The sequence below is a fragment of the Numida meleagris genome, chromosome 5 (assembly GCF_002078875.1).
Source record: "Numida meleagris isolate 19003 breed g44 Domestic line chromosome 5, NumMel1.0, whole genome shotgun sequence".
Classification (NCBI taxonomy): Eukaryota; Metazoa; Chordata; class Aves; order Galliformes; family Numididae; genus Numida; species Numida meleagris.
Genome location: NC_034413.1, coordinates 1117629 through 1142716, shown reverse-complemented (window position 1 = coordinate 1142716; position 25088 = coordinate 1117629). Strand labels below are relative to the sequence as shown.

The following is a 25088-nucleotide window of genomic DNA, read 5'->3' as shown; positions in this document are numbered from 1 at the left end:
TGCTGCCTGTTGTTCAATCTGGAGTCGTTGAAGCCCTGGGTTTCCCTGGGACCGTGCTGCCAAATACTCCATATGGGATGCCCAGAAATATTGCCTCGTGTTAGGGAGATTTAGGTCTCCAGCGTCTCAATGGGCCTATACATTTTTAACAGCAATCCTTGTTTCTACCTTCCAAATGAACCTTGAAAATGTCTTGCGAACCTTATTAAAGAATGAGGTTTTAAATTATCTGACGTGGCTGTGGTTGAGATAGGCTACAGAGGAAGATATTTATTTCGAAGAATCGCGTCCCGCAGCTGAAGCAGGGTGAGCCGCTCCGATGCGATTGTGTCACTGTGCTTTGGCCACACAGCGCTTCATCCCCAGACTCTGTATCTTGAGTATGTGAACAGCACATTGGCTGCGGTCTGGAGCTGAACTCCTTCACCACGAAAATGTAGATCAGTTTGTTGAAAACGGGGTGGAATCACAGAACCATAGAAAGGCTTGGGCTGGAGGGAACCTTAACGAACATCAAGTTTCAACCCCCCTGCCGTGGGCTGGGTGCCCCTCAGCTCTGGCTGCCCAGGGCCCAGCCATGGCCTGGGGCATCTCCAGGGACAGGTGGCACAGCTGTGGGCAGTGCCAGGGCATCCCTGCCCTCCGTGCACCATTGCCTTTGCACACCCAACCTACACCTCCCTCCATTAGTTCAAAGCCATTCCTTCTTATCACTGCTTTCCCCGATACGTGACACATACCCCTTTTTTTCCCCTGAATTTTTGAAAAATAATTTTATTTAAAAAAAATATTTCTTATCAATTTATTTTTCTCTTTGGCAACGTAGTCCCTTATGAAAACAGTAAAAAAAAAAAAATGTCCAGGAAGATTTGTAAGCATCCTTTTAACAGCATCAGGATAAGGGTATGTTAGATTTTTCAGTGGTCTGGATTTCATAACCTCTTCATAAACAAGGGCCTTTTATGAATATCGGTCATCTCCACGTTTAGATAGACAGCTGACTGAAACTGTTGCTTTGGCTTTAAAACCTCTCCGAGGCGCACAACGCGCAGCTCCGCCCCGCGGCTCTGACTGACGGGGCCCTCTCCCGCCCCTGCCTCAGCCTCGCGGCGCATGCGCGGAGAGGGTGGCGGCACCTGCGCGAGCGGCGCGGCCCCGTCTGCGCCTGCGCGGCCGGCGCCCCCTCGTGACCCCGCGCCGCTCCTCCTTCCTGCGGCGCGGTCATGGCGGCGGGGGAGGTTTTGACGGCGGGGTCCGCCGAGCAGTTCCAGCAGCTGCTGCAGCAGAAGGAGCGGTGAGGCCCGGCCGGGTCGAGGGGCGGCGTCCTCCGGGCAAAGGGAGCGGGGCGCTCTGCGGCGAAGGGATCCTGCAGCGCGCGGCCCTGGGAGAGAGAGGGCAGCGGGCGGGCTGCGGGTGCTGCGGTGCGGCCCGGGGGGAGAGGGCCCCGCGCCCGCGGGTGAGTGAGGCCTTAAAAAGCCCTCGGGCTCGAGGTGCTGACAGGCTGCTGTGTGAGCCCCTGGCAGAAGCAGGCCCTTCTTCCATGGAATTTTGCGTGGCCCCTGGGCAGCGGCTCTCGGTCTGGATGAGACTGTGAGAAAGAGGGGGACAGACTCTTTAAGGGGATCTGTTGCGATAGAGCAAGGGGAAATGGTTTCAAACGTAAAGAGGGGGTATTTAGTCTGGATATAAGGATAAAGTTTGTTATGATAAGGTGGGGGTGGTCCCTGCAGGCAGCCCAGGGCAGGGGCTGGGCTCTGAGCACCCGCTGGGGCTGTGGGCGTCCCTGCTCACTGCAGGGGATGGCACCAGGTGGCCTTCGGAGGTCCCTTCCAACTCAAACCATTCAATGGCAATTCTGAGTTGGAAGGCCAAGGTGCTGGTCCTTCAGTACGGTGTGCGTTGGCTTTGGTAGGGAGGAGCTGCTGTCTGACAGTGGCGAAGATGAACGGGGCCTTGGGAGCCTTCCTGAAGGACAGGCTTGGTGATGTGCTTTGCTTGTTTTGTGGAAGGAAAGGTGTGGTGAGTGTGTTGTAACATCTTTAATTCATTACCTGTCTGTATCGAAGTGGATCTTGTATGACAAGTTATAAGAAGTTGCTGCGTCGGAAATATTTCTTTGCTGTTTAGCTGCTGAATTAGCAGTGGCCTTTAAACATGGAAGGAGAGAAAACGGAGGAAATTTCTGGTGTGGAAAGGGTAATGAAGCTACTAGCCCCAAGTTCTTAATGAGTGCTTAAAGAAACATTGAGAAGGCTCAATTAGGGGAGGAAGAGAGGAGAATCTTTGAAACATACTGGGCAACTCCCAGTTCTTTCTGGAATTACCCATTAGCAGAGGGGCTGAGTGGGGATTTGGAAGGGAATTCCGCTGTCACACACATGCATTCTTGCATGTGCATACACGTGCTGAAATGAAAATATTTTCAGGAAGAAATCCAGTATTTTGAAGTTATTTCCAACAGCAAAAAAAAAAAAGCAGTAGTTCTGTCATTTCCCTTATCCCCAGAACTTAGGTCAGTTTTCTCCTTAGTAGTTTTAATTATTTTACGTGTACTGTTTTGGCTCTTCATTGAGTTGATAGTACTGACGATTATCTTCCTCGGTTTGATTTGAAATATTTGGCATTTTTTTTTTTTTGTTACTGCTAAGAAACCACAAAGCCAAACTTGTTAACAACGTAACGTGGTGATGGATTGACTTGGTGATCTTAGAGGTCTTTTTCAACCTTAATGATTCTGTGATGCCATGAAAGCCCCAAAATCATAGAATTTATTTATTTAAAATATGTCATTTCTGGATGAAGATTAGAATTTTTCTAGAATGTTATCTTAATGTACTTTCTACAATTAGGTTATCGGCATGAATTTGAAAATTAGCGTCACTGCATTTTTAAATATTCACTTAAACAATGAAGCAGGAAAGCAGAAGTTTCTTGAAGGAAGTATTACTTTTCAAAAGATAAAGCTGGAAGCAGTACTTGTAAGGACCATGCTAATGGTGTGTTCCTGCCAAACTTGCTTTTTATTAAAAGAATGGCTGATTTTTTCCAAACTAACAGAGTGGCCATCAATCAGTTACAACTGCCAGCATTGTATGCTGGCAATTTCTTAGGAGTTCTTAATTCAGGAAATTAATCTGGACTTCTTCAACTTAATGATAAGCATTGCGTTGTGGAAGAAGTGCAAATTTTGGGGGTTTCATCTTCTCTGAAACACATCAAGATTTTTAGAGTTGCAGAAGATGAAGTGAGGCGATGTCCTCAAAGCTATTGAAGCACTCCTGTCATTGGCTTGCAGTCTGCTGTTTTACTGAGCTTACGTTTTAGAAAGGTCAGTATATAAAACCACTAATTTGGACTACTGGTCAGAGAGATGGTGTAAATACTTGCAAAATAATTACATCTAGGCCTAGAAGATGGGTGAACTGTGGAGCACTTACTTGCTGGATTTCCTTAGTAGAGTTAACCTTGCTAGGTCTGTTCTGCAGTTGACAGATGCCTTGTGTGACTGTCTCAAACAAAACCTTCTCTTTTTTATTATACTGTAGAAACAAGGCTTTGGGCTTTTTATTTCTCCACATAGAATCACAGAATTGCTCAGGTTGGAAAAGACCTTCAATATCATCAAGTCCAGCCACAACCTCACCATACTGCCCTAACTCTAACAACCCACCACTAAATCATGTCCCTGAGCACCACATCCAAACATTTGGATGTGGAACATATGGCGTCCTTCTGCTGGACAAGTATAAGGGAAGTTATGTTAGCGATTGAAGAATTGAATTTTATTTCTTGGCCCGAGGTTCTCTTCCAAAACACGAAATATGACGTGATACAGGAAGAGAAGCTTTTGGAGATGCTATCACTTTTCTGTTACTATTCTCCTTTTTTTTTGGTAATTTTTTTTTAGAAATATTCTGGTTGAATACAGGAAATGCTTTCTTTAGAATCACTGACGTGCTTTCTTTCATTAACTCTTGATTTTCTTGCTTTCTTACTGTTTTAAATTACTTTTGCATTTTTTCAAGCTTCATTTAAAATGCCCTGGTACTGAGAGGGCAGTGTAATTAATTACAGAATGAATGTATTAAAAAAAAAAAACAAACAAAATAAATGTAAAATCTGTATACTTAATTTTTATATTTAAGAAGCTCATTGCAGCCTTATGTTGGAAGGAAACAGTAGGTTCTGATGAAATGAGGGATCAAATAACTGTGCAATTGTTTTAAAGATGTGCAGGCGTTGTGCAGTTGCTATGACAGCTTGACAACCTCGGTAACTTCATTCTCTTTAATGGTATACACATAATAAGTCAAGGTAGAGTGGCCTGTTTTGTGGTGACTGCAATAGCATCAGGAAACTTGACTTCTTTAAGAACTTTGGTCCATTTGTAGCAACTTCTCTGAGCTGTTGTCACTTTTAAGTAGCAATAGTGGAGGTGGAGTCAAGTCGCTGCTTCAAATGCAGGTTGCTATGAACAAGTAGAGGACAGGCAACTCTGGAGCAAATCTGACTGTTCTCTGCATCAAAGCTTGGTCTGCCTCCCATCTCTTCTCTGTGCACTGTGCCTGGCTGTTTCTTTACAAAGGATTGTGCACCCACCCTACCTAGTTGTGCTTACCTCATTAGTAGCAAGAACAGAAAAAAAAAAAAAGTTGGTTGCAGCATGTGCTGTGCAGCGTTAGGCTCCATTGGCTCAAGTCTCGCCAAAATGTGGCCACAGGAGCTGACAGCTGAAGAGATTTTGGGAGAACTCTGCTCTCAGGAGAGAGAGCTGCTGCCCGTGCTGTCCCCTGCTGCTGCTTTTGCTCTCTAGACAGACTCCATCCAAAAAGAGTGTCACAAGTTTGTGTGCTGAAACGGAGTTTCAGAATTAATGTTTTTCTTTGAGCAGTGACACAATGTGAGTTTTTTAGTAGAAGCCCCTGTCAAATCCCATTTGTAAGTAAAGATATGTCATTAAAATGAGCCTTTACTGGGATTTCAGTGCTGGTGTCGGCTGAGGGCAGCGAAATCCAAAGGCTGTGCTCAGTCATGGTTTGGTGCATGGCACAGAGGTGCTGCAGGACGTGGTGTGGCTGGCAGCCAGGGCAGGCAGCCCAGCTGCTCCCAAGCTCCCCTTTCAGCTTGCTGGGCTGGCTCGGGCACAAAGGTAGAAGTGCCTTGGCGAGGCAAAACTGAAATCATGGAGTCAAGTTTTAATTCGTGTTCAGAGCAGAACCGTGCTCGGACTGGCAACGTCTTGGGGGATAAAATATATCCTATTATGTCGCTACCAAGGTTTCCTAGAATTGCTTTGGAAAGTTAGGTTTATGAGTTCTGTGGTTCTGCGTCTGAGTTGTGCTTAGCTCTGTGTACTGAATATTTGCTCAGGTAACACGGCTTCTGTTCCTGTACCAATGTGGTGCTGCCCACAGAGCTATGGAAATTCATAGTGAGCTTCCATTGTTTGGTGGTGAAAGATAGTAAATGGCTTCTAGGGCATCAATCTGCTGATTTCTCTATCCAAGTAGATTAAAAATAGTACATCTTTTGTATTCTTTATCTTCTATTATCTGGGGTATTTGACTTAAGGAAACCTGGTAAACAGAGTTGAAAATGAAATGCAAATATCTTGCCACTGTCATCAGAGGCTGTTTGGTTAAACTCATGAGAAGTACCACGTGGTACCTGGTTTGATGGGATCTCTGTTCATGCACCTGACTTACCTTTGTGCTTGGTTAATACCAAACATTGGATGGGAAGCTGGGCATGAGCCAGCACCGTGCCCTCGCAGCCCAGAAAGCCAGCTGTATCCTGGGCTGCATCAAAGCAAGCATGGCCAGCAGGGTGAGGGAGGTGATCCTGCCCCTCTACTCTGTGCTGGTGAGGCCTCTCCTGGAGCACTGCGTCCAGATGTGAAGTCGTCAGTACATGAGAAACATAGACCTCTGTTGGAGTATGTCCAGAGGAGGGCCACAAAAATGATCCCAGGGATGGAACACTTCTCCTAGGTGACGAGGACAGGCTGAGAGAGCTGGGGCTGTTCAGCCTGGAGGAGACTGCGAGGTGACCTGAGTGCGGCCTGTCAGTATCTATAGGGGAGCTACAGGGAAGAAGGGGACAGACTCTTTAGCAGGGTCTGTGGTGATAGAACAAGGGGAAATGGCTTCAAGCTCAAAGAGGGGAGATTTAGTTTGGATATAAGGAAAAGGTCTTTTACCGTGAGGGAGGTGAGGCACTGGATCAGGCTGCCCAGAGATGTGGATGCCCTGTCCCTGGAGATGTTCAAGGCCAGGCTGGATCAGGCCCTGGGCAACCTGACCTAGCTGTGGTGTCCCTGTGCACTGCAGGGGAGTTGGACTAGATGGCCTTCAGAGGTCCCTTCCAACCCTAAGGATTCTATGATTCAAGGAAACCTTGAAGAGGAATAAGAAGTTGAAGCGATAAATGACATTTCAGCATAAGAATACAGCATTTTTAGCAAAGTCCCAGTTGACTTGAAAAATGACTACTTTTATTCCCTGGTGGAAAAGCAAGGAGGCGGTTGTCCTATCTGTAAGTCACAGAAAATGTTCCTAGTTTCACTTGCTCAATTTTCTTGCCAGAAAGACGTGTGGGTTTGTGTATGTGTGTCTGTGACAAATGAAACCTCCGCAGTGCATAATTGTTATTTAAAAGTAAATGCTGTTCTTTCTTTTTTTCTTTTAATAGAACTCTTGTAGTTGTCCACTTCTGGGCACCATGGGCTCCCCAGTGTGCTCAGATGAATGAGGTTATGGCCGCTCTAGCAAAGGAACACACGCAGGTTACATTTGTGCAGGTAAGTCCTCGAGGCCGGGGAGCTGAGGGTGTTAGGAACAGAGGAGAGCTGCTGTGGTGAAGTCTGAATGGCATGTCACAGGGTATGAGAGCAGTTGCTTTTGAAGAGCTGTTTTGACTTTTTGTTTGAGGACACAGTTTAATGTATGAAAAAGATGCATCAAAAAAAAAATGTGTTGGATGAAGGTTTGAAGTTCTTCTTTCCAAACTTGATACTCCATAGACAGCGCCTTCATTTCATCTTAGAACTTAAAGGAAAAAAATACAAGTTTACCAAAAGACAATGAAGAGATGTCTTTCATTAGCTACTGATCTAACAAAGAAGCTTTTAAATTTGTGCCTGCAACATCCCAGTCCTTCCCTTCTGTGTACAACCATATTTTTACAGCATGATTTTCTTTATCTGTGGATTTCAGATTAATTCAGAAACAGTGCCCTTCTGAAACGCGCTACAGATCTTGTTTGTTCTCATGATAATAGTTAGCTATATAGATCCTAGAATTCATATAGATGCCTTGGTTAATTTTCTGTCTGGTACTTCAGGTAAAAAGAACAGCAATCTTCATGAAGTTTAAAGGGAAGACAGTTTGTTTCTGCAACATTATCGCTCTGAGATGGGAGTGGTGTTAGCACCAAGTGGCTTATACAGCAATGAGTTGCTGTGTTTTTGTGACATCCACACATCCTAGAGAGCCAATGTGCAAGGGAAAATGGATGAACTTCAGCAGCGTGCTGTTTATTTTAAAACAACTTCTTGTTAATGAGATACTTCTGTGATTATGGGGGGCAGGAAGTGATGGAACACTCACCTGTGTGTGTGTATTTTGATTTCTTACGGCCTTCAGTGGTTTTTGTATGACCCCACTCTCAGTTGGTATTTCTGTCTGTAAAACAGAAGGATGGAACTATTTTTTTAAAATCATTTTATGAATTAGACCTTCAAATGACTGATTTTCCACATTTTGGAAAGTGGAGATGCATGAATTGTGGAAGAGTTGTTTTAGCTTTTAGTAGCCCCAAGGAGGTTTGACAACTCTTTATCAGTCAGCTGTAATTCATGCATTTTTTTTTTTTTTAGTAACAAGGTTCCGAAGTGATTACATGTTGCAAAACTAAGACAATCACACCTGACCTTGTTTAGAGAAAACAAGCTGCTGAAAAGCAGGCTTGGGTAAAGTCTTAATACGGATTTTGCTCCTGGTGGGCATTGTGTTCTCTGTGCAATTTTGGTCTGTGTTCCAGAGTAGCCAGAATCGGGTTTTTCCCAGGCAGGAGTCTGTTAGCTCCTCGGGTGGTTGCAGATGGCTAACCAAGAGCAGGGCAGCACCTTGCTAGTCATAAACTGTGGTGTTCTAAAGCAGAGCAAGTCATGATGAAATGGTCTTCAGAACTGATAATAAATGCTGGAATTGTTTAAACTAAACTCCTTGGTTTAGTTGTTGCATATCCTAGTTCTAAGATCCTTGCCTTGGTTAAAGTGGACATTGTTTTATATTGAGAAATAGCTAGAAAAAAAATCTTTTGAAAAGAGGTGCCAAGATGAGCAAGTTGTTGAAATGTGAAATGAAATCTGTATGTGTGATACCACCAGAGTGGAAAACAAGTAACCAGGCAAGTAGGCAACTTTACTGAAAAAGAAAACGAATGTTATGGATATGTCATGTAATCATTTTCCACTTAAAATACAGCAGCTAATTAGAATCTGTTTACAGTTTTCAGTTCTGAGTTACTCCATTGAGTTGCTTCTGTGTTTAGGAAGTTCCTTAAGAGCCTGCTGGGCTGGAGTGAATCGAAATGTGCTGTAACACTCAAACATTGAAAGGTTCGCTGCCTTGAGTTGAGTGAGAACTGTCAGTAATTTCTAAAATAACTCAGTGAGGACAGATGGGTGGGCAGGAGCGAGCTGTTAGGTAGCACGCAGTGCTTGTTCCTGAAGTGCCACCGTATGGATTGTGGAATAACATTGAAAGGCTTTTTCTTCTAGATGCTGGATCACAGGTTTCTCCTTGAAACATATCCATTAATGCTTCTTTTTTCTATACCATTAACTCTGCAGTTGCTGTAGAGCAAGCATCTTAAACAGTCTTGTATGTAACTTGTCACTCAAGTAAGCTTTTAGCCCATGCGTAGCAAATCACCAATTTCAATTAAAAGGTATGTTTTCATAGTGAATTACTGCCTTGTATAATTTCAAGGCAGGTCTCTGAAGGCTGAATAAAATTAGAACCAATAATCTCAACAGGCTTTGCGCTCGGTACTCAGTAGCATTGTAGGAGTTAAAAAACAAAATTTAGTAGGCATCAGTAGCTTATTGAAGAAACACTCCTTTTTGCTTCGTAATTTGCAGAAGGCTGCAAAAGTCAGTCGTGATGTACTACCCCTTGAAATTAGTCAATAGAGCAAACAGCAAGAATTGCTGTGGGCAGAAAATAAGCACTGTAATCATGACATAACTGGGGTCAATGATTTATGGATTTCAATATAGTAGTAGCTGCATATGATTGAAAATTTACTAGGTCACCAGTGCACCAAAAATTTTCTTTGCAGCCTCCAGGCATCTTTTGAAATGTGCAACAAAATAAAAACCTCTGAACCTGTTTTGACACTGTAGGCTCCGTGGATGACATGCCAGTGAGTCTCATTTAAATGCAAATATGTCACAAACTTCTGTGTCAAATTCCTTTTAAAATGTATAAAATGTCTCAAAGAACGTCTTAGACAGGTTTGACATCTGCAATCAAACTTTAAAGAAGATTATGAAAATAAAACTAGTTTTCTCCCTTTGTTGCTGTTTTCCAGCTGGAAGCTGAAGCTGTGCCTGAAGTGTCTGAAAAATATGAAATTAGTTCTGTTCCAACGTTCTTATTCTTTAAGGTAAGAGAAGATAGGTTTGAAAGAAAATGAGCTTTTAATATGTATACGTTTTGTGCTGCTAGAAGAGCAGAAACTTGGTAAGAACTCAGTGAAGAAACATTTGTGCATCTGATCTAACCTATCCAGAGCAACCTAAGAATCATTTCTGTATGCATTTTTATGTGTTATTTTTCAGGGATTTCTTAATTGCTTTGGAATTCTTACAGTTTTTCTGTTAGCTGTCATACTCTTTTAGTAATGTTCCCTAGCTATAGAGTTACAACATGACAAAAAAAAAAAAAGCCCCAAACAAACAAAAACTCATCAGTCTTTTGGTAGAAATGACAAGTCTCTATGGGGTGCATTTACCTGTAATGATAAAATTCTTAATATTTCCTTTATCATTCTTTTAGTATTAAGCTTTGCTAGCATTAAGAGTAGCTAGCTAACAGAACGGTATGGGTCTTGAGTCTGCTGCAGCTGAAGACTGGGTACAAGATCAATGCACTAATCCACTCTGCATCCAAAAACCTGTATTCTCTATGGCGGTTTTACTGTTTCTTATGCCAGTACAAATTCTGAATTTCATCCTTTAACACGAGCCTGTCTTTTGGCTTCTTTAGAATTCTCAGAAAGTTGACAGATTAGATGGTGCTCATGCCCCAGAGCTGACCAAAAAAGTCCAGCGCCACGCATCCAGCACTTCTGTTTCTGCTGGCTCTAATGACAGTGCAAAAGAAGATCTTAATGTGAGACTAAAGAAACTCATCAATGCTGCCCCTTGCATGCTGTTTATGAAAGGGTCTCCGAAAGAACCTCGCTGTGGTAAGGATTTTCTGAAGTTCACGTTCAGTGTGGCAACGTTATTTTTAGACTGTTTTTAAGATGTACTCAGTGCTGTGGAGTTATATCCCAAGGGCATCTTGCATACTTAGAAACACGAATCGAGGTGCTATCGTATTGCTTATCTGCAGCTGGAGAATTGATGTGCATTTGCTTGAATTTTGGCAATGGCATCGTGAAGATGAGCTACTGCCTGAAGAGGATGTGCAATGCTATCCTTAAACGTTCCTCCTGATGTTCAGTCACTGTGTGTTTTGTGCATCATTGCGCATGTTAAAATGTCAAATAGTCTGAAGAGAGTGATTCAATTCAGGGAGTAACAAGAATTAACTAACATCCAGAATTACTGTTGCTATTTTAGATAAAGAAAGCAAACCTATGCTAGCTGGTAAGACTGAAAGACGTTAGTATGCTTGTGTTACAGTGGAAAGGCTTTTTCTCAAGCCTAGTTCTATAAACAGTGAGCAAGAATTAAGAGTACTTGGTTCCCAGATAACTTAAAGTGTTGATCTGTAGGAAAGCAGATAAACAAATATTAAAAAGCAAGGTTAAGTGCTGTGAAGCTGCCATCCTTCTACTCAGGCAGTCTCAAGAAGCTGCTGTGCAGTACTGATGCTCTGCCTGGCCTGCCTTTTGGGGGCAGGTCTCAGGATAACAGCTTCAGTTTGTTTTCAGTTGTCAGTCTGCTTCTAACCCACCAGTCTCTTTCTGTGGATTCCTTAGTGGAGTGAATGCTTAGCTTGCAGTTTTGGGGCTGTTGTTTTCATGTATAACTATTCCCTAAGCCCCATATCCCATGTTGGGGGGGAGGGGGAAGAAATATTATGCCCCAAAACAAAACAAGAAAACCCAACCCAACAAACAATGCCAAAGAGCAAAATGTAGTGTGGGATAATAACCATTCCTCATCATTTATCCCCCAGACGTTTACTTGAAGTGTGAAGCCAGAATGTCTTATTCTGGGGATGGTGGCAAAATGTTGTAATTACAAAATTATAAAACTGAAAGGATTAGAGCAATTGGGGGAAAAAAAGTTGCATTGACTTATCTCCATTCTCTCACCAAGTTGGTCTAGAGATAAAATATTGCAATATCTACAGTTCCTTTTGTGCAGCAGCTGACACTGAGATGTCTAAGATTGGGTTCCTTTGCTATGCAGACATGCATCCTGTAAGGCAGGTTGTGCTAACTGTGTTGCTGGGCCAAAAAGGTGAAGGCATTTACAAATGTAACAGGGGAATCAGAGAAGAACTAGAAACAGTAACTCCTTACAGGCCAAGCTGCTGGAAATGCCTCTGTATTTCTATATGGAAATGAGCAAATATTTACAGAACCAGTAAAGAGAGAACTGCTCAAAGTTAAATTGGTATGTGAAACTTTGCTCAACAGGTGCAGCCCAGAGGCACATCAGTGCCTTTCATCTCTGCTCAGAAGCCCCCAGATGCTTGCTTTGAGCTGGTAGCATGATGTGGTGACTTAAGGGTGTGGTATCAGTTGTGAAACATCCTTGTGCTGTGCTTGCACTGCTGATGTTCCAGGCGTGGAAGATCTCATAATGGTTTTGAGTATTAGATTGAGCTGGCACGTTTCAAATGCAGACATGCCTCTGTTGCTTTTGTTGCACGTCCCATTGGACCATGTCCAGAAACTGAATAGAAAAGCTGTGTGCAATTCTGTGCAAGTACCTAAAAGAGCTGACTTTACACGTGCTGTCCGTTTACTTGAATGTGGAAAGATGCAAATTGGAGTACAACGATTTGGTGAAGATAACACAGACATGTGCCCTGTGACCTGCAAAACAGCCTCTGCTATTCTGCATTGTGTCTGTGCTGGCTGTGTGTTACAGGATAGCTATTTATATTTTGGGAGACTGTGTCTGTAGCGCTGTTTATTGATATCGAGGATTGGGTCCATAGAGTAAATAAGAGCCTTTTCATTAACTTCAGGTAGCTTTGGGTCACGACCTGTGCTTGACAGACGAGGGAGCTGAGCAGAGTGGCAACGACAGCGAATCTACTGCTTGGGCCTATTGGGATGGAATTACAGGGAGAAGCTGACACTGTGTGTGCCGGGCAGGAAAACTGTCTGTCTGTCAAATGCTGGTAATTGGAGGGAGTTTAGTACAGTGCTTGGTGCTCTTTTTTGAGGAGGAAAACCTGTATGTAAAAGTCAGGAAACCATATTTGAAAGAGAAGTAGCGACATGCCAGATGTGTGCCAGCCTGTGCTGCAGAGATGGGTCCTGCTGGGCAGGGCAGGAGCCTGGCAGCTCAGCCCAGGCTCTTGTGTATGGCTTGTGTGCCCCTTTTCTTACTGCCTCTGCACTCAGTACCTACACAGCATTCATTTAACAGCATTCCAGCTGCTGTTAAGTGTTTGCATGTCACTTTACCATTTGTTGCTGTAAGAAGGTTGTAGAGGGACAAGGGTAAGTGCACGTAGTCCTGTACATGGGGAGGCTTCCCGTACTGCATCAGCCTCTTACTATATTAGTATTTGCACAGTCTATTTTTTTTTTCCTTCATCCCTTTCAAATTTCAAGCCTGTTCTTGTTAATGCAGTGAAAAGAAAGTCCTAGTAACAGGAATAGTTTGAGGAATAGCCCCAGATTTGAAAACTTCCATGTTCATTGAGCTGTTGGGTGTTTGGGATTCCTAGAGTTCGTGTGTGTGAGCTGATGAAGTTGCATCTATGTATACATAGTTTTGTGCTATGTAACAATGTAACTACAGGTGCTTGGAAGTTGCATGTGCTGATAGGAATTGTATACTGTTTTCTTTAGGAATTGAAATTTTGGCTTATTCTGAAGTAGATCTGTGAAATGCAACTATTGATACGTCCTGTCATAACTGTAATTATGCCCTGTGTAATAGGGCACTACTGTGACGAGCTCCACATCTTTGTGAATACATCGGGGTGCCTGCAGCCCAGGTTATTCAGATGCGTGCTTTGGATTTAGCTGTGTTGGATACAGGTGTAGCAGCGCTGCAAGTGGGCCTGCTGTGCTTGTGCTGCTGGTTGAAGAGCTGCTTTTCCAGAGGGCAACGAGCAGAAGGCTAGGCAGATCCTTCAGGTAGGGAGAAAGAAGGCCCTGCGTGGATTTCTGTGAGTTAAAATTGTTGATGGGAGAGGTGTCAGGCTGCTTAAAGAACACAGAAGCACAAACCGAAAAGACATTTCTAGGCATCAAAGCTAAGGCTTGGTACTATGGCATGAACCCAATATGGAAAGCAGATTAAGGGCATAACTCAGGCTCGCTTGCCTTGTATTAACATGATAAAGTTGGTATTGCTTCAAACCTGAAAAATGCACGGGTCGTGCTTGCCTAAATAGATGTATATGTTAAAATGTAGCGCAATAGAAAATCATCTGAACTTGCAGCTCTTAATTTTGTAATTAAATATTGTGCATGCTTTAGACTGCTTTGATAGCTGCTGGCAGTAGCTGGGAGATGTCAGTAACTTGGCTTTCACATTTCAGAGTAGAGAGAGGCCTTTTTCAAGGTGAGATAATTGAACGCTTTGTCAAAGGTAATATGGATCTGCTGTAACAGCAGGAGGAATAATAGAAATATCATTGAATAAAAGGGACCATACCTGCTGAAAGAAGATATCTGTGATGTGTGTCTATTTGATACAAGGAATAGAGCAGATGTCTTTCATGCAGTTGGTGAGCGGGGGGATCCCTGTCCACCAGTGGATTTTGAGGTCTTCTGTAGTTTGTGATTTCCTTGCTGGAAAAGCCAGCTAAGCAGAGTGTGAAGCAAGGCCGGGTGCTTATTGGCAATTGTGTGTGGTTGCTGTGTACGTTGTGTTTTTCATCAGATTCTTTTGGCCTGTGGAAGTATTTATTTGCTTCATTGATGAAGTCGTTTGTTTAGGCTGTTTGTATCACTGCACTAGCTGGAGTGGCACTTGTGATTTTCCAGATAATTGCTCAACGCGTTTTGTTTGCCGTTTAATTGTGACTTGAGATGCTCGTGTAGTATTTCTTCAAAAATTCAGCCTCAATCTTTTGCTGCGAAACTAAAGCTGTTCTGACACTTTGTCCCGAAGCGTAACGCTTCCAGACTCCAGGCATAACCCTTCAAAATGAAACGCAACCAATCAATCTTTCTAGTTTGCATGTCATTGCCTACAGCTAAAATAAAGCTTCCCCCCGCCCCGTCTCTTACAGTAGGAACAAGTTAATGCATTGGTGATGGAATAACCATCAGCACTCGGCCTTTAGCTGTTTACTAATGAACTCCCAGATGGATGGGGAAAAAAAAAAAATCAGAATCTGTGTTTTACTTCAGGCTGTACATGAACTTAACACTTCGGTTGTAGAAAGAAAAGCAACTTAGATGCCATACATATAAACACTGCTATTTCATATCTCAATAAATTCCAGACCGTGGAAGCTGCAGAAAGCTATAGTAAAAATCCATATTTCAAAAACTAATAGGTGGTCTTGTGAGCTGAAATCAAAGGTTACCCTTGTATGGCCCTCTGATTCTTTTTCCCATTTAAAGCTTCTTTATTTCTTTTTTTTTTTCCCTTTATTAAAGCCTTTAAGCATTGTCTTTTTTTTTTTTTAATGCTTGTATAGAGGTTTTCATTTGTCTGCGCGGTGTTTGTTGGAATTCTTTTAGGGAATTGGTGGAACTGCAAGGGCATTTGAAGCAGAATGAGTTGGCAAAGATGTAAAACATACGTTAGCATCGTATTGTTTTATGGGCACGTTCTCGTGGATCACTTTAGCAAGCCTTACAAGTGATGGAGGAGGCTTGTATGTGATCAGAAGGGACGAGTGTGAGAGCAACTGCAGTAGGTGTTGGAATATTTAGGATAAAGACCACGTGTTAGAAATGAGGCAGAGCTGCAGAACGTTTCAGTGTTGTTCTGTATTTAGCAGTTCCTTCTGATTAGCACAGTTTTCATAGCAGGGCAAGCAGGGAACCAGTGGGATTGTAAAGCAAGTTCTGATCAAGAGTCTGGAAGATCAAGCGCTAGGCATCCTTGTGCTGTCAATGCTGCCGTTGTCTTCTCATTCATTTTCTTTATGGAGTAAATAGCCACAGTATGCTGGGAAACATCTGCTGGGCTGGTGTGTTCTGCAGAGCACCTGTGCTCTGTGTGGGTGGAAGTGTTAAATGGCTGATGATGGCTTTGAACGTCCAATTCTGAGGTTTCTCTTGGGATTAGCCCAGAAAGAATGGACCCTTTGACATGAAGGATACAGCCTGGGCAGCGTGACTTGGTTTGGTTTGTTCTAAAGTAATTTGGAAGAGTTTTTATGGAGAGCAGTTTTTAAGAGAGTCTTTGGAAAAGCATCATTTTTGCGTTTCATTTGAATAAGAGAATTATGTGGAAAAATGAATTTTTCTGTTGATTTTCTTCTAGCTTAAGAAGATTTGGATGAGTTCCCTAATACTAGAACTTTCATGCACGTAACTTTCTATGTATAAGGTGATGATTTTCTTAGGAAAAATATTGTTAGGTATGGAAGGGAGAGATTTTTTTTTTCCTCTGAAGTTCGCTGGGAAAATTTATAATATCTGGATGTTCACATTGTAATAGCCAGTACTTAATGTTCTTTGCTGTCAGAGCAGGACTTCGTGTCATGAAAAGAAAACAAAGCACATTATGCCCATGTCACAGGGATAATAAAATAATAGAATGTGCTTGTGAATGTGGGGTTTAAAAAGACCAAAAGGAGAGTGCCTCTTACCGTGAGGTAGGAAAGGATATGCTCTTAAAGCAAAAGTATTAAAAACAAAATGAAAGCCAAATCACGAAGTTAAATTAGTGAAATAGTAGCGAGTTTGAACCCTGGTTCCTCCTTTGTATGTCAACTTCATCTCCTTTTTGGTGTAGAAGATAAGTAACTGGAGGAAGAAATGACAGTTAAAGAACATGATGTGCAGGCAGAGGAATAAAACGAAGGCGGATGAAGATGCTCTTCTCATAATTAGCAGCTTTTCTTTGAGAGCTGAAGGGAGAAGGACTGGAGGAGGCAGAATGAGGGAATCCATTTAATATTGCTTTAATTGAGTGTTGAAACAGCAGACACGTATGCGGGGGTTATTGAGTAGCTCTGCATGTAGTGAAGTTCCCGACTTAACAGGCTGTCCATGTACTTAGGTTTTGTAATCCTAGTAATAAATATGCTGTTTCCTCCTTTATAATATTAGAGGTTGTTAATAGAGCAAAGTTTAACATGCTAGAGCTTGTTGGGAACTTACTGTCTGGAAGAATTGCATATTTCTATGGAATAAAGTTGAATATGGATATGGGAGTACTGTGCTTAAAATTCTGTGTAATTCCTCTTTTTGCAGGTTTCAGCAAACAGATGGTGGAGATACTGAACAAACACGGTATTTCATTTAGCAGTTTTGATATTTTTTCTGATGAAGAAGTTCGTCAGGGGCTGAAAACGTACTCTAATTGGCCAACTTATCCACAGTTGTATGTAGCTGGAGAGCTTATAGGTGGACTTGATATTATCAAGGTTAGAAACTGAGAAATTTCTAGTTCTGATAACTGTGAGAAGCGTGGGTTTTTCTCTTCTTTGGTTTTACATCTGGTTTTTCTCCTCCCCTGTCTCCCTAGGAACTTGAGGCTTCTGGAGAACTGGACGCAGTCTGTCCGAAGGCGCAGAAGTTAGAGGACAGGTATGAGGTATTATGTCATTATTTTAAGGGGATCCATTTTTGAGGTGTCCTCTCTTTTCAGTTTTACAGGTGAACACCTCTATATACCCCCTATAGAAATTCTTACTTTTTGACTGCATCAGATGGTAACCATAGAATCTTAGAATGGTTGAAGTTGGAAAGACTGAAAGATCATCTTTAAGGGCTGTCTTGTTCCCAACCCCTCAGCTTGGAGGGGAGCACCTTCCATTAGGTCAAACTGCTCGAGGACCCAACATTTTCTTTAATTACAGCATTCCTGCTACCTATCTTCAGCATGTTGTTCAGTTGTTCTGTTTTCTATGTAGAAAGCATCACTTTAATGTAAAAGTACTAAGCTGTACTGTTCTTATAGACTTTGCTTGCAATTATGTTTGTAATTTTTTATGATAGGAGGAGGCAATTGATTTCTTTAAGAGTTTATTCTTTAAAGATAGCTATGAAAACCCTCTTTTGAGCACACAAATAACTTGAGCTATCTTTATTTGACATAAACTTCGTGATGTTAACGTAGGCAAAAAAAAACTTGGGTTTCTCTCCTCATTTTTCTTGATTGCTCATGTCCTTCAGTTCGTGTTTGCATTCACCTTGGTCACATGAACATATGCTGCATCAGTAGGAAACGCAGCATCCTGAATCAGATGTAATATCTAGAAACCAATTTGTCCTCCTTTAACCTTCCCATTTGAAGGTTTGCACCTATTTGAAATTCTGACATGCCCCAGGCAGTGCAGCTCCAGACATCTGAGAGGTCGTTCTGTTGGAGAAGATGCTAGGATGTGTGGCTTTTTTTTTCCCCTAGTTTGTGTGGATTGTGCTGTTGAGACATGCAAACTGAGGGTGATTTACCAGGAGGACAGCCTGTGCCTTGAAGGCAAATATGTAAGCATAGATTTCCTACTTGTTGTCTGAAGAGGATAAGAGCAGAGCTTTGCAAACCAGCAGATAAGGCTGGGCCTGCTCCTCCCGCCTTCTCATCCCAGCAGAGAACTAATTCAATGCGAGCCATTTTGATACGTGAATAAAGGGCACTTTCACAGTTGTACAGTTTTGAATTCCCTGCTCAATTGTAATGTGGTTGAGGTTCACATACTGTTACTCTAGTAGGGTAATTTGTAAATTGTCTCACCGAAACCACAAAAACTTCGGTTTTGCAGCTTGAGAAAGAATTCTAACTAACAGTGACATGGTTTCAGTGTTGTTTCTTAAAGATCGATTGTAGGAAAGTTCCTCTAGTCTCTTCCTTATTCTTTCTGCAAACTTGGATAGCTTGCAACTTCATTGAATTCACACGTGATTTTTGCTTTGCTTAGTCTTCTTGGGGCAGATAAGCTAACTTGCAGTGTCCTGCACTTACCTAATGTGTTCTAATGTGTCAGTGTCACCGGTATAAGAAATGTCTCCTTTAAGGAGCAGCACCAGCTTTTGAACAGGTGTGTGAAGTTTTTCTCAATTTTATGAAATGCTGATGTAGAAATGACCTGAAGGCAGCCTGGCTAGAAGTGTACCATACGAGTTGCAGTCTGCTCCTCGTTGCCTCCTTTGTGCTTCATCATTTAGAGGTGTTCTTTTCTCAGCTTATCATGCAACACTTTTCTGAGATCTGTTTTCACATGCTAGCTGGGAAGTTCAGTACTGTGACACGCATTCTTTGTAGCTCACCTCATACTTAATATACATCTCTCTCAGACCACATTCATGCTATCAATTGCTCATGAGAAAAACCCTGTGAGCTACCTGGTCAAACACTCTAAGACTTAATAAAAAGAAGGCAATTGGTAGTTGAATCTATTTAATACTCCGTTATATTCCTTTACTCAGGGCTTGATCTCTTCCCATCAGTGAACTGCATCTTCTTTTGAAATTGGCCTGGAAAATGGACTCTGGAAATCAGCTTGCTTTCTATGGGCAGATCTGTTGCTAGGGGAGATTGTGGTAGCTGTTGGTTTGCTTGTTGTTCTTTATGCTAGAGGCAATTTGGATGGCAAAATTGTTGGTGTTAGCTTTGTATGTGAGCATGCTGTAAGTCACTGACAAAATTTAGTTTGCGGAGATTCTGTGGTCTAGGATTATTTTGCTTTGCATGAGCAGTACACAGTGACATTTTGAGAGAAAATGACCACCTGCCACGTGTTCTGGAGAGGGTAATGTGCTGTTAGGAGGAAACTGCTGGACAGGAGGCTTAGCTGGCTCTTTCCATCGACTGTCACAGAAGGCATTTCCTAAAAGGAGAAGGAAAGGCAGGCTGTCTGATGTGGGTGAGCAGAAGCAGCCAGGGCACAATGCGGCAAGATTGACCCATTCCTGAATTTCAGTGGTGGTTTGTCTTGGGTGATTGTGTGACTTACAGACACTGTGTATGGCTCCTACTCTGCAGAAGACTGTCTTATGTGGAGAATAAAGTGTTATACTGCATTCAGCTATGTGCAAAAGCAATATATGACAAAATAAAGACACCGTGTTAGGAATGCCCAAAAATGATGTTTTTCCTAAATTTGTTGTTACTTGTTATCTAAAGGTCAATCTAGAAATGTAAATTATTGCTCTAAAAGTAACAAGGTTGTTCACTTTTATTGACTAAAGTTGCTGTAAACGATATAAATGAAAGTGTTCATAACACTGGTTTGAAGGTTTTTTGATAAAGCTCTAAGTTGCTGTCTTTCTACTTGGGTAACGACTGAGCTGTTTTGTCTTCCTTTTCCCTCCCTCCTGTAGGCTTAAAAGCTTGATAAACAAAGCTCCTGTGATGCTTTTTATGAAGGGAAACAAACAGGTAAGGTTACAAGAATATTCTGCAACGCTTAAGCAGTGAGTTACCTTCTTTTCCTTGCTTAATAAAAAAAAATAATCAGTGTTTCTGGGAAGTTATTTGTCATTTTATTCGGTGCTTCTGTACAAAATAGAAGAGCAGTCTGTATTTTACCCGACTGAAATATTTCTTGCTAAAATGCTGATTGCATTTTTACAGAGCAGGCATGAAATCCCGTGATTGCAGTGACATCTGTCAATTGATCCGCAACGCGGGAATGAATGGAAGAAGCAGCGTGTGTGTCGTTTTGGTCTGGGGCTTATTGATTGTGTTTGCAGAGAATGGATTTTCTTCTGATGTTCAGAATGCTGTGGCTAATATCTGTCCTGCTTGAAGCGTACACTTTTACTATTACTTGACACTTCAACTTTGACTCAGTGTTTTTAGGAATTTCCCTCTGTCCTAATTGGATTGGATGCCCTATCCTTTTCAGTTCCTCTGAATTTTATTATGCTTTCACAACTGCATTTGGAAAAAAAAAAGATGCCAGATGTGTTTTGAGACTAAAATATAATGCCATGTACTATAAATGATCCACTCCTAACATGCGTGGAATGATGTATGCCTGGTGACTTTGAGCTCAGATTAATCACCTTACTCAGTGAAATAAAGATAGTCATCAAAGAGAGAGAACTGTGAACAATTAGGTTTAAAGTAGTAGCAAATGACTGTCAACTGAAAGTTCAGTCTGTTTCTTTGTGTTGCATACTCTAACAAAATAACCATGGGATAGATTGTTCCCTATTGAACAGGAGGATGCTGCAATTCTTCCTGTCAAAATGACTTACTGGCACCTAGCTTCAGCTTCTCATTGGACTATTAGAATGTACTCTGTGTTCTCTAAGCAATGATTACAGTTACTGGCTGTATATGGGTATCTTATTTAGAAATGACAGAGGTAGGGGGACCGGTCTCATTCATGTGATTTGTCTTTCCATTTCGTTTTCTCTAAACCTTCTGGGTCAATTTAGAAAACCACTCTCACAAGTATCTTTTCTAAGCTGTTTCATAGCCACTGGAACCCTGTGGGTTCTGCTGACTCACTGGATGGCATCACCACCACTGCTTCAGAGAAACTTAGGCTGAGCAGTGGGACCAGGAGAATCTCACGCAGTTCAGAAAAGCCAAGTGCAACCTTTTGCACCTGGGTCGCAGCAACCCCACTATCAATACATGCTGGGGGATGTAAGGATAGAGCACAGTCTTACTGAAAAGGACCCGGGGTACTGGTGGGTGGTACCTGGACATAAGCCAGCACGGTGCCCTCGCAGCCCTAAAGCCAACCTTATCCTGGGCTGCATCCAAAGAAGCACGGCCAGCAGGTCAGGCTGGATGGCACTCCGAGCACCCTGACTGAGCTGTAGGTGTCCCTGTTCATTGCAGGGGAATTGGACTAGATGACCTTTGAAGGTCCCTTCCAACTCGAGCAGTCCTGTGATTCTATGGTGAGCTCGTTGAGCTTAGCTTTTCTAAACAGATGCATTTCTGTCCCCTTTTAAAACCCGTCTTGCTTCAAGAAGGGAAGAGTTTGGGCAAGTTGCTTTCCGTGTTTTGGTTTTGCTTGAGCTAGCAGTGGAGTTAAATCACCAGCAAGGGATACTCTGGAGTAAATATGGAATGCCTCGAAAGTGATGGATGTTCTGCATCCTTATAATGTCAATGTAAAGAGTTTGCAGTACATAATTTGAAGTATTAATTGTAAGTGGGAGATGCTGTACATGCAGCTGGTAAGTTGCATGCCCATAGGATGCTACTCTCTTCACAATGGTTAAGTAAAGGGTGGGGTAAGTCTCCAAATAATGTTTTATAAATGCAAACCATTGTACCTGTAACTTAGTATTGTCAAATGTTAATAACGAAGCCCAGCTAGTTTTCAGGACAATACAGCAAAACCTGGGAAACAGCTTCATCTTGTATCACTTCACAGCTGAGGAAGGTGCTTAATACTCTCAATGCTCTCATTTAGTTCAGAGGGTACGAAGAAAGAAATGTTCAGCACTGTTTGAAGCTTAGAGTGTAAAGAAAACGAAGAAGGGATTAGTTGTGCTGTTCATTCAGAAAGCTTTCATTAGCAACAAATTCATAGCAGCTATCGTGTAACTTGAGCTGGAATGTGGTGGATCAAATACAGCAGAAATGTTTTAACATGTTTTTTTGCCTTCTAGGCTGCAAAATGTGGATTCAGCAAGCAAATTATAGAAATCATAAACAATACTGGGTACGTACATGTTGAATTAATTTAGGAAGCTAGTTCTGTTAAAACAGGAAAATTAGTAATGGAAAACTTCCCAGGATGTTATTTTGTTCAAAAGTGTCTAAGTATCCCTGTGTAAAACCAATAGTGTAAATTCCTACTACTTCCATTTGATGCCAAGTCAAATGTGGTCAGATGTTACAGTGTGCTAGCACTACTTCACAGTGATTGTCTTGTTCTGATTGATCAGATTATTGCAACAGTGGATTATTGCATTTTTTTTGCTGTTGACATTAAAGAAGTCCCTCCAGCTGATGAGCAGCTCCTCTTAGAAGTTCCTCTCAATCAGTTTTCTTAATCTTGGAGCCTCTCACATAGTCTCAATGTTCTTCTTCCAAGCAGTTCCTTCTCTAGTGAGAGAGTTTAATAGCATCTTTCTTTGAATAAACTCATATTTCATGTGTACTGCTAGTTTGAGGTTAAACAGTTGTCTTGATAACTAGATGTTAGAATGAGATTTTTCTTTTTAGATAACAACTAGGAAAGTGTGTATATCAATACACAGCGTAGAAATAAGTTGTATTTATTCATGTTGCTGTTCCTTGTCACTGACCCTATCCACCTGAAGGAATCTGCATACTTTCCAGTTATGGAAGAATGACAGACCTCAGAGTACAAGTCAGCCAGAACTCAGATTTGCACTGACTTTTTTTTTTTGCAAGAAACACATGAAGTAACCTAACCACAGCTGGATGATTCCTCAGTGAAAACTTCCAGAGTATGTCTTTTTTTTAAGCCAGTACTGAACAGAATTGCTTTGAACACATTTGAGCACTCAGAGCATAAACCACACAGCTTAATTTCATAGCACATGATGCTGTTCTCTGTGCACTGTGAGAAGCTGGCCATGAAACTGGAATTTTTTTGTATTTAGTTCTTCATGCCTAAGGAGCTGACTTTTTCCCTTCCTGTTACAATCTTTTTTTTTTTTTTCCTCTTTCTAGTGTTGATTATGAGACATTTGACATACTGGAGGATGAAGAGGTAATTAACTATTTCCATCATTGTGGAATTTATTGCCACTTTCTCTAAAGTTGGAGTTCACATTTAAAATTGTTTTTCTCAGGTGCGGCAAGGATTAAAAACCTACTCAGACTGGCCAACGTATCCTCAGCTATATGTGAAAGGTGAACTGGTTGGAGGGTTGGATATTGTTAAGGTAAGGATGGGAGAACCTGGAGATGTAAATTCACCACTTGTTTAACGCTGTCAAAATGTTTTCTGCCCACAACATCCAGGAATTCCTGTGTAGTGGCCCATGATCTTGGAACTGAATGGCTTGGCTGCTTTTGCTGTGACTTCCATTAGCTCAACATACGCTTGAGAGGAGCCCTAAATCTCTAGCATTCTCATATGCCAAGATTTAGCAGTGAAATGTATTTTCTTGACAGCAGTCAATTACTGTTACTGTAAAGACCATTTTTACCCTGTAGGTGCATTTTTACAGGTTTCTCTTCTTTGTTTTACTTCTGACATTGCTTTTCTCAAATAAGGTGGGGGAGGCATTTTTTCCGAGCAAACAGTCTCATTCCTAGAAAAAAGTAAAGTTTATTGTAGTTGTTTGAACAGGCCCTGGAGCAACAAAAATAGATCTGCATCTGTTACTGTGGTTTTTGATTTTTGTAACAGCAGCCACAGTGTTCTAAACCCCAAATACTCTTGAGCCCATTCTTGTCTGAATGTTTTATAGCCAATTCCTCAGACGTTGCAGCTCTTGGGAAGATACAATCAATAAATCTCATTTAGTTCTAAAAATACTGGTATTACTTAAATTATATAGATTACTTTAATTTTATTTATTTAACAAGTGTGTGGGTGATTTCAGTCATCAGTAAGTATAGTCTTGGGCATTGCAGAGATGCTGCGGAATACTCGTCTCCCTGGCATTTAAATATAAGTTGTCTTTTTGCATTGCTGGTTCATGGTAAATTGTATGGGTAGATGAATGTTGTCAGCCCTTTAAAATGCATTCCATTATATAGCATAATATGAAATAAAATCGAGATAGAGCCGTTTCTCTTGAGATTTAGGGAAATAATATATACACTCCACAGCATATGCTATTTTAAACCCATTTCGTGGTTTTCTCTGTCTGATAAGCTAAAGCCTTAACACTTGAATTAAAGCACAAAGATGATATGGACGACTCCCTCCCTCTTAGTTAGAACTCACAGATCTCTCTGTGTTGTTACTAGCACACACTGTAACAAGATCTGTCAATGCATGGTAGTTCTTATTTTTATTTTGTGGGCAGCGTTTTGGATGTAAAGTTTTGTGTACGCTTAGATATATCTAGAAGGGCATATACCAGGGGATTTACCTGGTAAAGCTGATAACAATTAATTATTTTGAAGACTTTTCCCTAAATAAGTTTCCTCTTTTACGTGATTGATACAGAATAGAATTTAAAGGCAACATGACCAACTTTAAAGAGCCTTGGTCTAGAGGGACCTCTAGTGGGTCGTCTGGTTCATCCCCTTAATAGACACTGAATTGATCTGTAAAGTGTCCCTATTGAAATCGTGTTAGTGTGAGCACGGAATGCATATAGAGACTAATTGTTGGGTGTATTTCTTCACAGGAACTGAAAGAAAACGGCGAATTGCTGCCTGTCCTGAAGGGAGAAAATTAATGTCAAAGGTCAGCAGTGGGAACTGAAGTGCTTTGAGCAATTACTCATTTATAGATTACATTGGAGCAATATATGACTTAGCCCTGTGGAACCAATCAGAAGTAAATAAAGGCTTCTTACGTACCCTGTGTATTTCACAAGACCCTGCTACACGTGAAAGTGTGTTTCCACTGAAGATGCAGACATGTCAAGATCTTCAAATTCAATTAAAATATAATGCTGAAGAA

The 25088-nt window shown here is 41.7% G+C and overlaps 1 protein-coding gene across 1 annotated transcript; it reads left to right on the top strand.

Annotated features, from left to right (window-relative positions):
- Positions 1139–25088, top strand: GLRX3 (glutaredoxin 3). The gene is made up of 11 exons (XM_021399539.1): positions 1139–1294; positions 6691–6799; positions 9598–9672; positions 10275–10476; positions 16813–16985; positions 17087–17148; positions 19882–19939; positions 22141–22193; positions 23174–23213; positions 23296–23388; positions 24811–25088. Exons 1-11 carry the CDS (start codon positions 1224–1226, stop codon positions 24859–24861), a joined length of 987 nt encoding a protein of 328 aa, XP_021255214.1. The 5' UTR covers positions 1139–1223; the 3' UTR covers positions 24862–25088.

Bases quoted from the DNA above. Each gene is read 5' to 3' on its own strand.
- GLRX3 (XM_021399539.1), top strand. From the start codon at position 1,224: ATGGCGGCGGGGGAGGTTTTGACGGCGGGGTCCGCCGAGCAGTTCCAG. The intron at 9,673-10,274 runs GTAAGAGAAGAT...TGGCTTCTTTAG, and splicing joins CAACGTTCTTATTCTTTAAG to AATTCTCAGAAAGTTGACAG. The intron at 23,214-23,295 runs GTAATTAACTAT...TGTTTTTCTCAG, and splicing joins ACATACTGGAGGATGAAGAG to GTGCGGCAAGGATTAAAAAC.